Source organism: Anguilla rostrata, chromosome 1 (genome assembly GCF_018555375.3).
Source record: "Anguilla rostrata isolate EN2019 chromosome 1, ASM1855537v3, whole genome shotgun sequence".
NCBI classification, from domain to species: Eukaryota; Metazoa; Chordata; class Actinopteri; order Anguilliformes; family Anguillidae; genus Anguilla; species Anguilla rostrata.
In genome coordinates this window covers 62364786-62381796 of record NC_057933.1, presented here as the reverse complement: position 1 = coordinate 62381796, position 17011 = coordinate 62364786, and the positions used below count along the sequence as shown (strand labels likewise).

Genomic DNA, 17011 nt, shown 5'->3' with positions numbered 1-17011 from the left:
CTGCATCCTTCTCCGTGGTCCACTCTATCCTGTTCACAGAAAGGCTATGGAGCTAAAGAGGGGGGGAAAAAAACCTTTCTTGGAAAAAGAAAACGATAGCGCACGTTTCCCGTAGACGGTTCCCCACAGCCTTCCCCTCCATCGCAGGGGCTCCATAAACAGGCATTACCTCACCCTGCTTCCTGACTGCGCCGCTCTGTGCCTCTCACACGCCGCCCCGCTCCATTCTCCCCCAGCCCTGGGAAAGTGAGCGGACTCGGGGTTCTGAACCCGACGGAAAGGAGGGTGCCAGGGCGAGTGGGCCAGGAAACGTGTGCTGTTCCTAAGCCGCATGGTGTTCTGCTTGCGTGGGCTTGCCTGCGTCAAAGCTGTGCCTCGTTACCGTAGCTCTGAGACAACCTTAAGCAGTCTCTCGGTTGAAATTTCTTCAGCAATTACAGATGAATGCTAGCCTAGTTGCCGCAAATATCACTGCAATGTTACAGCAAATTGACACAAATATAGTGACAGTCACCATAATATTAAGTACAAGTGTACGTGAAAACATGTCAACACTTGAAAGAAGCTATCTGTAGAGCACACACAAATAATTCCATAGAATAAAATAACATTTAAACCTATACCAGCTGTATCATAAAATAACTTACATGGTTATACCTTTCTGGAAACTTCTGAATTATTGAATACAATCTAAATGATTAATACGCTGACAGTAATTGCATACATTTATTCATCCTAGTGTCATCATTTTAACAATTTAAAAGCTAAAAGTGTTTTTCCAGAGAGATTGGATTTATGTAAACATTAAAAAACAAAGATCCAATCCCAGGGTGCAGCACAAAGACATGCCGAGCACCACTTTACCTAACACACCTGAAAAAGAACGTGGCATTTTGTGAAACAATGGCATATGATTTTATCGCTGATGCTGTGGAACTCCTTGCTCCGGTGGGCAGTGAAGAGACAGTGAATATGGCCGTGCGGTACGGCTGCAGGAGTAAAGGTCAACAACCTGAGGCAGTAAAATAAAAACTACGTCAACATCTTGATATGACGACAGCCGAAATGCTAGCCATGCCTAGCGCCGTTCTGGTCAACCCTTCCTGCTATTGTCTCTGTACCACACACAGCCTGCAGGAAGGGAAAATCTGAGCCCTCTGTGAGCAATCAATCAGCAGCAGTTCTGAAGCCGCAAATCACAGGCCACTGAATGAGAGAGTGAACTGCTAGAATCACCCAGAAAGAACACAATTTACTGAAGATTTTATATACATTTATACAGCTGAACATTACTGAGACACTACAAATTAGACATAATACCTTGCTCAATGAGTCTGTGCAGCTTCTCACCTACAAACCTTCTAGTCGCAAATGTTGTTTCTTAACCACTAAACTACACTGTCTCCCAATTTAGGAGTCTGCATCGATACAAAATCGAATTCAAAGCTAAGAGCAGCAGTGGCCAAGGTGTATTCAGGTAACTGTGGTTACTGGGAGTACCTAATGGGCAAATGTAACAGCTGCATTACAAATACATAAACTACCATGGTTCTGAGGATAGATTCACATTAGGGTATTCAGTTACAGAGATCTGAGGTGACAATCTACTTTCTCTTTAAACAAGAGTGATAATAAAATAATATATTGTATGTATTTGCTATTTGTTTGTAACACACTGTTCAGTGTGTTATACACCAGGATACGGCATGTTATCTTTGACTGTATTCAATGACATTCTTATGACTTTTGGAAAATATTAATTTCACCATTTATTTTCAGCCTTGGCCTGAGTTGTTTAGTCAAAACCAAATGTCAGCCATTGAAATATGAATTTCAATAGGTAACTGAAAGATATGCGACAAAAGCTGAATGAACCATTGTTGAACTTGTTTTCTCTGGGGATGGGCGGGTCAGACCTCTTGAGTGGACACAACAAAAAGTATCACTGCAAAACCAACAAGCAAAAAATATCTTGCTGGCCAATTATTAAGTATTAAGCACAACCCGTAACTAGTCAACATGTAGACTAGATCAAACATAAGATGTACCATTCAACTGAACATAGTCAGGATTTGCTTCTTGATGTCATTAAAGTGCATTCACGTATGACTCATCACTTAAAAATACATCACACCACACATATGTTTTTATAGGGACAAGTGTTCAAAAGCATGTAGGCCATTATAAATGAAACAGCCTGAGCCCTGAGATGAGGCAATCAAATAATAACTATTCACAAATGTGCCTAGACTTGTTAACAGTGTGCATGTCGATACATGAGCTTCATGCAGGTGTTAACTACACTTGTCTTATTGCACATAGTACACAGCATCATCAGGCATGCATCATCAGGCATGCAGATGAATACTCAACAGCTGCAGGGTACGTGCAGTTTTAATAAAGAGCTGATTTAAGCAGTCTGAAATGCTTGGTATGGAGAGGGTGCTGAAAGTGCAGGGTTCACCAGGTTGAAAATAACTGTCTAAGTTCTGCCATGATCGGTACAGTGCTAAAAAAAAAAGGGCTCGCCAATTTCAAAGGATTGAAATTCTCGCCAAGGATTCAAAACTGCCTGGACATCATAAGGCAAAGGGATAATTAATCATCGCATACAAAAAATGATCCACCACTGTGTTACAATACGGTGGCCTCAGGATTCAATTAACACCACCAAGCCAATGCAAAATAAAACACCGTAGCATTCATCAGCTAGGTATTCTATCCAGTTGTGTTTTGTCTGAAGACCTGACAGCCAAACATTTTCCTGACAGCCAACAACAGCCTAAACATGAAAAATAAGCAGAGTGCAGCTTCACTGCTAATATCGGCAATCCTGATAAAACACACAGCTTTGCTAACCACGCACGCTACAATGGCACACTGCTAAAATTAGTAGTAATATGGCCAAATGAAGACACGCAATTCTCCAGGCACTTGCCACCAACACACATTTCAATTTGCACACATGGGGCCAAACTTAAACCGGGGGGGGTAAAAAAAACACAGAGAATGATAAAAATGACCATCTGCAGAAAGCTTTAACTTTGCATTTCACAGTGAATACTCTACCACAGCAGAGAAATCCAGGATAATCATTTTTAAAAATGCATCAAGAAGGCAGGCACATCACTCAAATTCATAGCATGGTTCTAGTGATAAAATATAAAGACATAATATATATTTACTGCAACGAGAAAGACTTTTTCATGAAATGGAGAGCAGGGCTTTGAAATGTTCCTGGAGCACCTCCACTGTGGCAAAACAGTTCTAATTATTCTGCCTACTGAATAAGTTCCACACAGCAGCCCCATGTGTGCAGCTAGCTCTTCAGTTACCAACTACGCTTGGCCATTTCACCAGTGGCATCAGCATAAAAACTTCACCACAGATGAGACAAACGCTTTACCAAAGATAAGAACTTCACTGTGTAGAGAAGGCGCACTGTGTAGAGAAGTCTTCAGCATCACAATGACACTTGCAGAAGGTAGCTAAGCCCAGGGCTCACTCACCTCTGCTCGGTCCAGGGCCTTGCTGTTCTGGGTCTGAAGAAAGCGGCAGCCGTCCTTGGCGAGCCTCTGGACCATCTCGAGTCGGGTCATCTCCTCCTTGTCGTGCAGGGTGCACACGCCCCCCTGCTGCAGCGCGGGGGGCAGAGAGAACATGTACCTCAGTCCGCAGTCCCAGGACATGGTGAAAAAGTTGCGGGCAGGGGGCGGATGGGGTAACGAAAATCACAGCGCTCCCCTTCTCTCAATAAGCAGAGTATCAAGAACCACAGCGTCTCCAAACTGCGTGTTAGAGTCTGGCCTCCCTGGTCCAAACTGTGTGTTAGAGTCTGTCCTCCCTGGTTCAATCTGCGTGTATAGGAGTGTGTGTATGTGACCTCTTCCACAGTTCAACAGAATGAGCTGAGACTGAAGACCTGTTCGGAGTGAAAGTTTGGTGTACAGTGAGAGGTTGTGTGGATCTCCTCTGCTCTCTCTCTCTCTCTCTCGCTCTCCATCATCGGGGGAAGGGGCGGGGGGGGTCATAGGAAAGGACTAGGAAACGCCTGACAGCCACTTCAGCCCCACCAGGGGAGTTCCACGAGCTCCTGGGAACAGGAAAGAGAGGGGAGGAGGCCGGGAGGGGTGAGAGTGTGTGTGTGTTTACGAGGGGGGGGGGGTGGTTTTTGGGTTGTGGCGGGCCCAGAGAGTCTGCTGTGTTCCGCTATCAGGGGCAGTTTGTAAGTTAGCAGACAGAGATATGGGGGGCCGGGGTAACTCACACTACTCTGCTGTCGTCAGAGGCTGGCTGGCCATTGTTGTTGTTGTTTTTTCCTGTAAATTATATATTTTCATTGGCCAGACCAGCATACCCTAAGGTCTGAGAGAGCGATAAATCATTCAACGGCACCACATGAAAAAACCTACAATTGTGGGGCTGATTCGGCAGGAAAGAAAATACCACACACACAACGCAGGCTACTTTCACATGAACAGGTGCATTACTGAGTTTTCACTACCGTTACCACTGGCCAAGGTCGTCTTGCCACTCAAAAGTGAGGATAACTAGGCAACACTTATAATTAAGTCAGAAGCCAAGTTGATACAGATATATTGCTTTGTGATTAATTTTAGCTAATAAATATGCAATAAAAGGGCTTTTTGGAATTCTGCTGAAAAAAAAGTTTTTTTCAATCCTTAGATTGGATAGAATGTCATAAATACAGTGCACATGTAATCAAAGATGTTACTCGATCAAATTAGCCAACAAGTTATTCTGTAAAGCACATATTTAGATTCTTCATACATTTATGAGAGAGCAATATGTGACTAAACATAAATGACTGCTCTAGACGACTTCCACACAGCAAGCCAAAAACTCAATTTTTCAGAGAGAGAAGGATAAAATGGAATTTAACTGTGACGCATTGCATACATCTCAAACAGCCCTGCTTAAAATAACTTTGTAAAAAAGCCATTTTCTTCACTGTTGCATTCCACAATGAGAGTGGCTTGAAAGTATTTCCGGAGTTCAGTGTACATTCATGTGTATTTAAGTGACAATCTGAAACCGTTATCTCTACCTCACAAATGGTAAACTTTTGTGAGGCAGAGATAGAGGCCGAATAACAACTGAAAGGTTGGCAGGTTCAGTCCCCGGGATGGCCAGGAGCGTGTATTAAGTTGTGAGCTAGCAGCTGGATGGTGGCTGGTGTCACAGTACATCCACAGTGCCCACAAACACAGCCCAAGTGCCCTTGAGCAAGGCACTGAACCCAGAATCAGCTCCAGGGGCGCTGCACTGTAGCTGACTCAGCACTCTGACCTCTCTCTGACCAGTGCATGTGTGTAGGGGGCCTATAAATCTAGGAGGACCATTTATGTGTGCATCTAGGATAGATATGTGAAAGAATTCCTTCTAAGTCATAGTTTCCAGTCATAAATGTTCCAGAAATACAAGCGTATATATGGAAGTATATTGTTTCATAGGGGTTTTAACTCCACAGAAATCCTGGATAGTGCAGCATGATATCAGCTAATCTACAGCAAGGACAATTTTGTGTCTGTGAAGCAACCAGAATAAACAGGCCAATCAGTCTGCTTTAACCAGCATAATACAAATGGAACTATTTTGTCTAGCGGTTTGACTAACTGCAAGCCAGGCTAAATCGGCTTGCTAGCCCAAAAACAAGCCCTTCAGCCCACAGTGCAGGTGAACAAACTACACTGGAGCCCAGCGGCTTTTCAACAAGCCAACTTTCAGCCCAACTCCACGATGTCAGAACATCAGCCAGCTCCCAGCGGCAGGAGATTAAAAACAAAGCTATTTCTGCTACTAAAACAAACACACTGGTAAGCAAGCTGAGCTGTCCTGCAGAAAAGCACAGGCTGTTAAGTGGGATCTTTCCTACAGCTCAGCATGTATCTCTGGCTATGCTAACAGTCACGGTTTGGGAAAAGGAGACCGTTATGCAACTTGTGGCCTGCAAACATTCACCCGTCCACTTCAAAACCCTACCACCAGCCCCCCTCCACCAGCCCCCCCTGCCCCAAATGCCTCACATTTCCTGTGAAAACATTGATGATATCAAGAGCTCCACACAGTCCCACCCTCTCTGTTTCTTCTACTGTGCAGAGCTTCCTCTACCCTTCACAACAGCATTTCTTATGAGGGTTCAATGCAACATACTGTGTGGATATAAAAGCTACCAATCACTTTGCTCCAAAAATATTCATAAATAACGGTAATTTAATTTAAAATGTATTAGAACAGCCATAGGTTCCTTTTAACACAGATACTTGTTAAAAATAATGTTAAAATAATTGAGAACATAAAATATGGGAGTTTTTTTTGTTTTGAAACTATATACATTGCCTTTCATCTCCTTAAATAGCATTCCCATTTTGATTCAAATCATTATACCTTTTAATAGGAACAAAGATTCCACACACCTGTTACACAACACCAAAGAAAAAAATCTAAAGAAATAATGAACTGAACAGAAAAACAGAGAAAGTGGTTACGGTGGGTAGATTTACTGCACTGCACAGACACAACCTACAGGCTGTCCCAGAAAGCTGAATGGACCTGGTTAGGTAAATCGCCATGAAACCAACATGTAGTTTTGAAAGAGCAAGAGTTCAATGACTGAGATGAGAAAAAACATGCATGAGTCCCAGTACCCCAGTTACACTATAATACTGACCTGTATGACACTGGCAAAAAGTGAATTTATCAATTAGATATTTGTAGGTACAGCAATATGGCCAATTGCTTCGCAAATATAGTTGCAAGGCCATAAATCCCACAAATGTATCTCACATTACAAGAACGCTCTCAGATTTGCATTGGCAATATCTACATCTTTAAATTGTCTTCACATGATTAATTTTAAAAGCAATTCATAAGTGTAGACATAAATTCCTCAATGCTTTAGACTGATGCAACAAAAATGTTGTTGTGCAGTGGCTAGTAAACAAAGATGTACATCACATTTCAAAGCCACTGAAGGCAGTACACACGCAGAAGTGTACGAGCGCGCACACACACACTCACTAACACCCACATGGAAGCAATTTGTCTCTCCCTTGGATGCTTGTGTGGCCTGTGATCACTCTGCCACAAACACTAAGGGTAGTTTGATATGATGTGGCTTCAGATGATCTTATTCACCGCTTTCATTTCACACGCTGTAATGAGAAGGGACTGAAGACATGGCACCTAATTTATAATAATATAAAAGACTCCCCCCTAACTGTGCGAAAATAACAGCCTAAAATACCCCTCCTCATTTGAGGTCCATGGGTACAGAACAGTCACCACAGTGAGAACTATTAGAAATAACAAAACAAATTTCTCACCATGGCTTTCTCCTTTCGTTTTGTTTGACTGTGATTCATTTCAAGACAATCACTTCTTGATTCTTTGTAAACTAACGGAGATGTACAAAAATAAACCTAAAAAAAAAAATTACACTATGTTCCAGTGCTACTGTTAAGCCCAGCTAGCTAGTACAAACAAACATGAGCTTTGTATTTAATAAAATAGGAGAATGCTGGGACCAAATTCACATTGTGCATCTTACTCTTGTGTACTGCAAAATGTGAAATATGAATAAGTAGTCTAACAGAGCTACCAGAACTGCTGTAGGTCCTGTGCATGCTGGGTTTGTGCAATAACTTTAGCAGTCATAGTCTGGTTAACAAAAACTTGTGCTTCAGATATATTTAAACTGATTTCATCAGCCTGGAGGTGTCATTGATATCTGTCTGCAAACCCCATTTCCACAGGCAGGTGTTTAGCTTCAGCGACCATGTGTCCATAATTTCAATCCTCAGAACTGCGGTGTGACTTCACCTATCTATCAGTTGAAAGATTTGCTTAATATACCCATCTTTCCAAAGGGTTTCTGCAGAGCAAAGCCCGGAAAAATGGAATGCATTACTTCTCAAGGACCGACGCAATTGATTGCGGAGTCCTTGAATATATATCGGACATTCATTCTTCAGAGCTCACACGTCTGATTCTGATATAACTTGGCTTCAGGGCAGATCATTGTAAATGGCTCACTGGGACTAGAGATCAATTAACAACAGCTCATTACACCAGGGAAACTGCGATTCCGGTCTGAGCGAAAACCAGACCGGGACAGGGGTGGGAACGTAGTCTGGGGAAGCCCTGATGGACAGTACACTGAACAGAGCGCCCAGCTTCCTTGCTGCGGCAGTGTAGTGTTCACAGGGGGCAGTGTAGTGTTCTCCCAAGTTACCTTGTCTTCGGCGGGACTCTGTGCTTTCTTCTCTCTAGCCTCCTCAGGCTCAGCTCTGTCCTCTTCTGCCACTGCGATGAGACAGCAAGAGAATGTCAATCACACGCATTCAAAGCCCATACCAACATACCTTCACCCCCCCCTCGATACAGACTGGGTTTGTGATACGCAGGGTGGGGGAAAGGATGTGAATCTCTGCACTCTCTCAACTATTCTCACCCTCCCTCTTTCTGGCTGAACACAGCCGTGTTGGATTTCACCTCCATCTCTAAGGTCCCTGTCCCCTGAAGAATGGGTAAGCTACGCAAGCCTTTAGGGTGAAAAGGAAATAAATGTTATCTGTTCTTTTAAAACAAGGAGCAGGGAGGATAACCAAGGACAAATCTTCCACCATTTTATTGGCAATAAAAAAGTAATAGGAGGAGTTTTACTGCATAGGACCACATCCAGCAGGTTAGAGGTGAAAATCTGGATGGGCCACTGAGGCTGTGAAAAGGAGCAGAGCCGTATAACCACTGACAACAGTGACTGGAGGCACAATGTGGTGCTCAGTGAACACTACAGGAGTAGCAGAGCATCTTTTTGCTAGAACAAAGTGAACTGTTTCATTGAATACCTCACAACTGCATCACCCTGGAAAGGTTCAAAACAATCAAGTACCAGCTCGCCTCCCACTCCACAGTGAGCAAAGATTCAGACGCTGGCTACAAACAATATCGTTCATGTTCATCGTTCATGATCTTACTAATAAGAAAGCACACTCAAAGCGGCATTAAAAATGTAATGTCAAATATACTCTTGATGTAAAATGCATCAAAACCCATGAATTGAGGCCGCCATGTCTTATTGTCGTTGAACGTTTGAAAGCCAAACCCACACAAACATTTGCCGTCATCTACTGGCTTCAGGCATACTGTAGGACGGTGATCTTCATTCCTGCTCCTGGGGGGAAGCAGGGTCTGCTGGTTTCTGTTGTGACTCAGCACTTCATTGGATCAATTACAGCAGTCGATTACACAGCCAACGCACCTCACCCGGTTTCTCAGGCCTGAACTGGTCGCTGATGTTAATGTGAAAACAAAAGCCAGCAGACCCTGCGGCTCTCCAGAAGCAGGAATGAAGATCACTGGTATAGGATGAGACCAAATGGAGGACTACAGTAGGTAGTCTTCACCCTACCTTATACTGTGAACTGAAATTCTGTAATTGGTGCACATCACCGAGGTATATTTGTCACCTGGAGACAAAGCTGTGCAGGTGTATCGCATGCTTTGAGCCAAATTTGAGCTCCCCCATGTACCATAACGATCACTGCAGCTTTGCATCTATGTGACAAACATATTGACAACAGACTGGATTAGGAACCACGAAAAAAGGTATGCATACCAGCTGCTTCAATTCAAGATATTAAATTTATATTTCCAGCTGGTCCCCTTTAAATGTTTAAATGTTTCTTTCACCTCCTTGTCAAGTGATAAAATGTGTCATTCAGTAAGAGATGCAGATATTATCACTAGTATCGAAAGCAGTTTTACCACACCTTTTCCCGTATAGCTTGATACATCTTGCCAACTCATACAGTCGAAGAAATACCAATCCAGGTTAATTAGTTTCCGTAAATCTCTCTATTACGACATGAGACATACCGTACCAAAAGCTTACTAATATGCTTACAATGCACCTAAGGCTGTTCTATAGACAACGCACAACCAGGAAGCACACATGCACCTGAAGTGCGATATAAAAAAACATTTTCAACATACCTTAGTCTTTAATACTGCCTGAGACCTCCAGGTATTGTGGAGGTGCCTGAGATATTGACTAGAGCTCTAATTAAGAGCCAGCTGTATTCAAAACCAGCGGTACTGACAAGCCATTCTAGTAAAGGACCCGACAAACTGTAAGCAGACTGTCTGCTGTTTGTTCATCCAACATGGATTTCCCAATAATTGGTGCCTTGGGAACGGCAGTGCTAAGTGACAGGAGGGCAAGAGACAGGGAACACCAAGGACAGAGAAGCTGAAAGCGGTGTTTTCTCTGCCAGCGGTTTATGAGATACACACCACAATTTAAGAGCATGAGCATGGTCAATTTCACTTCAGGACAGAGGAATATGTTTGGCACATTCTGATCTTCAGAAGAGCCAAACCATTGAGAGAACTGATAGTCAATAATATAATTTGAATAATTTGTTAATTTGCACTTCTGTAAATCACTTACTTGACTTCCTTGCTTTCCTTGCCAGTGCCACGGCCAGTTCATTCTGCACCTGTTAAAAAAGAGATCCATTATTCATTATTGAATTTCCAATGTCAGACACATGAGCGTGTCACACAGGAAATTAACTGTTTAAATGAAGCTTGGCCAATGTACTGTGTAAGAGCATGTATAATTATATTGGGTTGCGCAAATGTCCATGAGTGAGTGGAACGGGGGCAGTTAATTTCTTGTCTGAACAGTTCACCAGTTAATAAGAAATGTAGAGTAGACCAGTTTTTTCACACTGTCAGCAAGTTGTATTGCATTACAAGTTCACAGCAGGGCCAGAGAACTGACAAACTGAACTGAAAAAAAAAAACAGCTGACGCAAGTATTAGATGACACCTCGAACCTTCCAAATGAAAAAAATCACTAAAAATCTCTTCCATCTTCTTTTTGAGTTTGATACATGAAGTGAGAAATTGTATTATCAGCTGTATACTGTCCATGTTTTGTGGAAATTTTACAAATAAAATGTTTGCAAAACACCATATAACCATGTCCCTTTCCGATGTAGTGCAATAATTGAGCAGTTTTTTCTCATTTCTTGAAAATGTACTTTTTTGTAGATGCAAGGTTTTACTTCAAACACAACAATATGACAACTGAATTACCAAAAGCTAACCCATTTACACTGCTGCATCCTCCAAATCAAGGATACTCAAAGTTCTAATCTTCAGAGGCCCACTACACTGTAATCACTGACAAATGATGTTAGCCATGTTCATTGAATTGATGAAATCCATCAGTGACAGAAACAGAAGAGACATCAGCCATGCCTGTGCTACAGTCGTGCTCATTTCACCCAGAGGAGAGGAAGGCAAAGCTTCAGCTGCCCCAGAGTAAAAAACAGCAACAAAACACACACAATGAATATAAATGTGTCCGATATTTCATCAATCAATAATAGATAAGGCGCGCGTGGAAGCTGAAACGTTTGCGCTGTCACCGGGGCCTGGAGGAGTGGGGAGAGGGACGGAGGGGAACGGAGCGCCTGTCAGTCTGCCGGCCCCCCCGGGCTCTGGAGCGCCACAGTCGCTCAGCTTAATGGCCGCGTTTATACCGCTGCCGCGCCTCGAAATGAAAAACGGCCATCCGCCGGGGAGACAGACCTCACGACGACGGGGAAAAGTGAGGGATCGTCTTGACGAGAGGAATCGACGGGGGACCGAGCGGCGTGTTTACGAGGGACGCGGGCGACGCTGTGGGACACTGAGGTGAGCATCTGCGATATCGCTTTGTGCGCGTTTACGTCCTAATGTGCCCCGAAAGCCATTCCAACGCCCCGATGAAGCACTAATCTCACTGCAGAGTTCAGAGCCACCTGGGTTCTGCAGAAAACAAGACTAACCCAAAAAATATCAGTGCTTTAAGGAGAAAAAGAGGTGAACCGTGCTCTCTTTGTGTAAGAGAATCAGGCAAAATCAAGGAAAATCAAGGAATGAACATGAAAAAAAATCCCTATTAAGCTACACTCTAATTTAAAAACGGCGTCAGCCTGCATATTTCACAGTTGTGATGAAAGGCATTCCTGACACTGGTACTGCGCAGAGAGTGAGAGTGCAGTGTCAGGCAGTGTACAGCCCTCTGTAGCTCTCTGCTCTGATCCTGCATATTCTCTGTAGAATAGACGGGCCCAGCTGTGTGAGAAGGCTGGCTGGATGCAGGATGCAGTGTGTGGTAAACCGGAGAGAGAATGACTTATTATATTCAGCATTTAGAATGCGCTGTAAAATGAAACAATGACGGGGAACTTTCCGGTGTTCTGAATCCAGTCCGTAATGATAATGAATTTGTGGCAAAGAAAGGAAGAGCCTGTTGGCGTAGCAACAGCTGGGTCTCGGCCTGGTGATATTCATCATTATTATTATTTCATTATGGAAGAATATCCGGACCCAGTGCTTTGTACTCATCCAAGATTTGTTAAGTTCCTGTCAGCATTTTAACTGAATTTTGATCTAGGTTACAAATCATTTATCTACAGCTTGTTATTATGTATCCTTTAAGAAAGATGTATAGCTGGAAGGTCTGTACACGCGGATACAAAAAAAACGTATTTCTTTGGTTCAGGCCTTTTTGTGTTCATCATGCCCTGAGATAAGCAATGAAATTTGTATTCAGCTTAATAGAATACAGCTAGTTAGTTGTACATTTCTTTGCTTAGGCCCTAGAATAATCAGCCTAATTGATTATAATAATGCTTCATTAAGGCAACTGACAAAAATGGGAACACGGGCTGACCAACATAAGCTGAATAAACCCTACCAGTACCACACCCTCAATAACCCATTTCCTATCTCTTTAATACATTCCACAGATGGCCTGACAAGATACTACATAGAAATTAAATTATTTAAAAGCATCTTGTACAGTATAGGCCCCAAGAACAGGAACAATATAGAGTCAGTGGGTTGTATTCAAAAATACATAATCTGCTTTCCACGTGTTTATTCTTCCTTTTTTTACCTTCTTCTACAACTGAAAAATATAGCATACCCCCCTCCAATTCAAAATTGCCAACCACATTTGTAAGTCCAATTAAGCAGGGGAATGTCTATGGTGTGGTGAGAAACTACTCCCAATCCTCTCTCCATGGCACCAGCATAGTCAGGATTCGATTCCATACCATGTGGTGTGTGCACCAATGCCCAAAGAATTACTTAAGCTGGAAAGACTACCCAGGAGTGGCATCATAGTGTACAGAAGATGATTAAGTGTTTCAGGTAGGGGAGAAAAATGTCAGTACAATGAGCTCTACTAATTAACCCTGAAGTAATCCTTAAATAAAACAGCAGGATGCAATTACAGAATGGAACATTCTGCTCTCAGCCTATTACAAGGATATCTGTGTACAGCAAGTGAAAATTATCCTATATCAGGCAGCATAAGCACACTGGATCGACTGAAAAAGTCACAAAACCCGAGCACATGAAACAAAGGGTTAACAATGAATTCTTTGTCTCTAAACAAAGTACACATTCCTGCAGGAAAATCACATACATTCATTACACGTAACACAAATGCATACAAAGGATCGATCAGAGAAATAGCATAACATACCATACAAAACAATGTCTAAGTACATCAAGCGTATGATTTGTCAAATATTTTGTAAAGGTCAGGTTTAATGTGATGTGAAGCTTTCTCCAGGGAGATAAACAAAGGACAACAGAAAAGCCCTTCCTTTCTCCGGCCCCAGTGAGACACTGAGCAGGACACACAGAGCAACATTCGCAGGATTCTTCCCCTTACCGTCGACGTCAGTCTCTCGAGAGCCTTCATCTGGAGGATCTCCGTGCTGATCTCTCCTCCCCGGCCCTGCGTCTCGTCCTGAGGCCTGCGGACGGCCACGCAGAGCCAGTTAGACAGGACATCAGTCACACACACACGCACGCACGCACGCACGCACGCACACACACACAAACACACACACGCACATGCACACGCACACGCACACACGCACACGCTCACATACATACGCATACACACACACAAACACACACAAACACACACACATACACACACACAAACACACACACGCACATGCGTGACAGAACTGGGAATTTGCGGACCAGCCCTCAACTGGATTGCGTCCTATCTCTCCGGCCGCTCCTTCCAGGTTGCCTGGGCCGGTGCAGTATCAGCTCCTCGTCCCCTCACAACTGGGGTCCCTCAGGGCTCTGTCCTTGGTCCCCTCCTCTTTTCTCTGTATACTAGGTCCCTTGGCCCTGTTATTGCCGCCCATGGCATGTCATATCATCTCTATGCAGATGATATTCAACTTTTCTACTCTTTCTCTCCCACAGACACTCAGGTCTCCGATCGCATATCCGCCTGCCTGAGTGACATCCAGAGCTGGATGACCAAACACCAGCTCAAGCTCAACACAAGCAAACGGAACTTCTCCATATTCCTTCTCTTACCTCTCCCACTTCTCATCTGCCCATTTCTTTAGGAGTCACTCCCCTACACCCTTCGCAGAGTGCCCGAAATCTTGGAGTTGTGCTGGACAACAGGCTGGCACTCTCTGAGAATATCGCGGCAACCACCCGGTCGTGCAGGTTCATCCTGTACAATATCCGCAGAATAAGACCACTCCTCACCAATTATTCCACACAGCTCCTGGTCCAGGCCATGATACTGTCACGTCTGGACTACTGCAACTCCCTCCTGGCTGGCCTCCCAGCATCAGCCACCAGACCCCTTCAGCTCATCCAGAATGCAGCAGCACGTCTGGTTTACAACCTCCCTCGTGACTCCCACGTCACTCCCCTCCTCATCTCCCTCCACTGGCTACCAGTGCAAGCTCGCATCCGGTTTAAGACACTGGTGCTTGCTTTCCAAGCAGTCAAGGGGTCAGCTCCTGGTTATCTGCAGAAGATGATCAGACCCTACAAGCCGGCCAGATCGCTCCGATCGGCTACTACAGGGCGGCTGATTCCTCCCCCTACACGAGCAGCAACAAGGTCTCGACTCTTTGCAGTTCTGGCCCCACGATGGTGGAACGATCTTCCAGTGGAGGTCAGAACAGCAGAGTGTCTGAGCACCTTCAAACGGAAACTCAAGACGCACCTCTTCTCTGTATACCTCTCTCCTCTTCCCTAAACCCTCTCCCATAACTATTTAAAAAAAAAAAAAAAAAAAAAAAAAAAAAAAAAAATTTTTGGTTCAGACTATCTTGTTTCTCCTTACTGTATGCTACTACAGTAAAGGCTTTTTATCTGCATTTTATTCAATGGACTTAAGTGGACTTGATCCTGAGTTTGGTTACACTGTTGTAAGTCGCTCTGGATAAGAGCGTCAGCTAAATGCCTATAATGTAATAATGTAATGTAACATGCACACGCACACATACATACGCATACACACACACAAACACAAACAAACACACACACACACACACACACACACAAACGTATAAACACAAACACACACACATACACACATACACACACAACCATCTCCAATAATTAATTCACTACACAGAGCAATTAATCTGAATTATGCACATGACTGAAATAAGTCAAACCAATGCAATTAAAGATAGGGCCAATAGGATGATATACAATAATGTTCAGTCTGCAGTTTTTCAAAAGCACATGTTCTAGACACTAGCCAGCTTTAGAAGGAGCTGCAAATGCGTTTACACTGCCCCAACTATTGTCCAACAGCTTTCATCCCTATATGTGACAACCTAGCTGCTTTCCTTGTATCATAATAATAATCTCTAATTTCTACCCACGCACTGAAATCAGCCGCTTCTTGTTCCAACTCCCTGGCCTGCCTCAAAATTACTAACACTAAAACATTATGGCATGAAAACAAACACAAAAATTGTCAGTCATTTGGTTGGAAGTGCACTTGGTTGGGGAGCCATGTTGCAGGGAGATAACGGTCTCTATAAACCTGAAATCATTGCAGCAGAAGACTTCCTGAGCCTTTCTGGATCTGTATCCATGGAAACAATTTATGAGAAAAGGGATTCCTTTTGTTTTCTCAAAATTAAATTAGCTACACACATTTTCAAATGACAAATTGTGATACAGCGCCAAAAAGAGTCACTTGTACTGGCCATTTTACCAAAATCATTGAAAACTAAGAATGAGAGTCATTTTATACAGCTTGCATACAGTAAGAGCACTCCAGACACTTAAGTTACTTGAAACTTTCCACCCATGGACAAACACATTATAGCAAGGCTGCTATGTTTATATGGTGGCAGCGCTGTTAAGTGGCTAGGAAACTGGACTTTAATGTTTAAATAATGCATATGCACTGACCTGAGGAAAGTATTTTCCCTGAAATACTTCAAGATCAAGCTACCGTTTACAAATGGATAATATGTCAAATGTTTGGTATGCAAGACACCCTGGCCATGGCTGTTAGTGAATAATATGCTGTAATCTAGCCAAATTCGAATGGGTTTGCCTGTTTGTTCAGATCCATATAAGGGACTGGGACAGGCATTTTTCTCCAGTCCAGTGGGCTTCAGAACATGCCAACAGGAATGTGACGTTTCCTCCTCACACCACTGGAGAGCGTGGCCTGGAATGGCACTTCCGTTAGACACAGTCGAGTTCCCCAGCGCATCCAAATTAAGGCTTCCTCTCTGAGACATAGCCAAAGGGACACCAATTTAATACATCGATGTTGGCCCAGTTTTCTGAGATGAGAGTGACGAGGTGAGTCAAAACCTTGTGGTGAATGTGGCTTTGTGGACTGCACACTAAAACATTAAAATTTTTCCAGAGAACTACAGCTCAAACAATATCTATTCAAACTAGATATGGCAGAACATACATATGACTGGAACAGCACCTTCTGTTTTTTTTATCCTGAAAGAGCCTGAATTCAACTGAAGAACATAGTGTATAGATTAATTTCAGAATATCAAAACCAATTGTCCTTTTTTAGAATAATAAAAGTAAACATTAAAAACCAAATACAACTTAAGGCCTCCATTTAGAGCGTTTTCACTAAATTCCATGTTACTTGTAA

General features: G+C 43.2%; 1 protein-coding gene across 3 annotated transcripts in view; it reads right to left on the bottom strand.

Annotated features, from left to right (window-relative positions):
* rapgef5b (Rap guanine nucleotide exchange factor (GEF) 5b) overlaps nucleotides 1–17011 on the bottom strand; it is a 72327-nt gene that overhangs the window by 34389 nt on the left and 20927 nt on the right. For 2 of the 3 annotated variants that reach the window (XM_064347976.1, XM_064347968.1), the window contains exons 6-9: nucleotides 13766–13850; nucleotides 10475–10523; nucleotides 8255–8325; nucleotides 3510–3635 (exon numbers count right to left, since the gene is read on the bottom strand). In XM_064347976.1, the coding sequence (XP_064204046.1) occupies nucleotides 3510–3635; nucleotides 8255–8325; nucleotides 10475–10523; nucleotides 13766–13850 (331 nt within the window). The remainder of the gene's footprint in view (nucleotides 1–3509; nucleotides 3636–8254; nucleotides 8326–10474; nucleotides 10524–13765; nucleotides 13851–17011) is intronic. The other variant, XM_064347984.1, reaches the window with a different exon arrangement.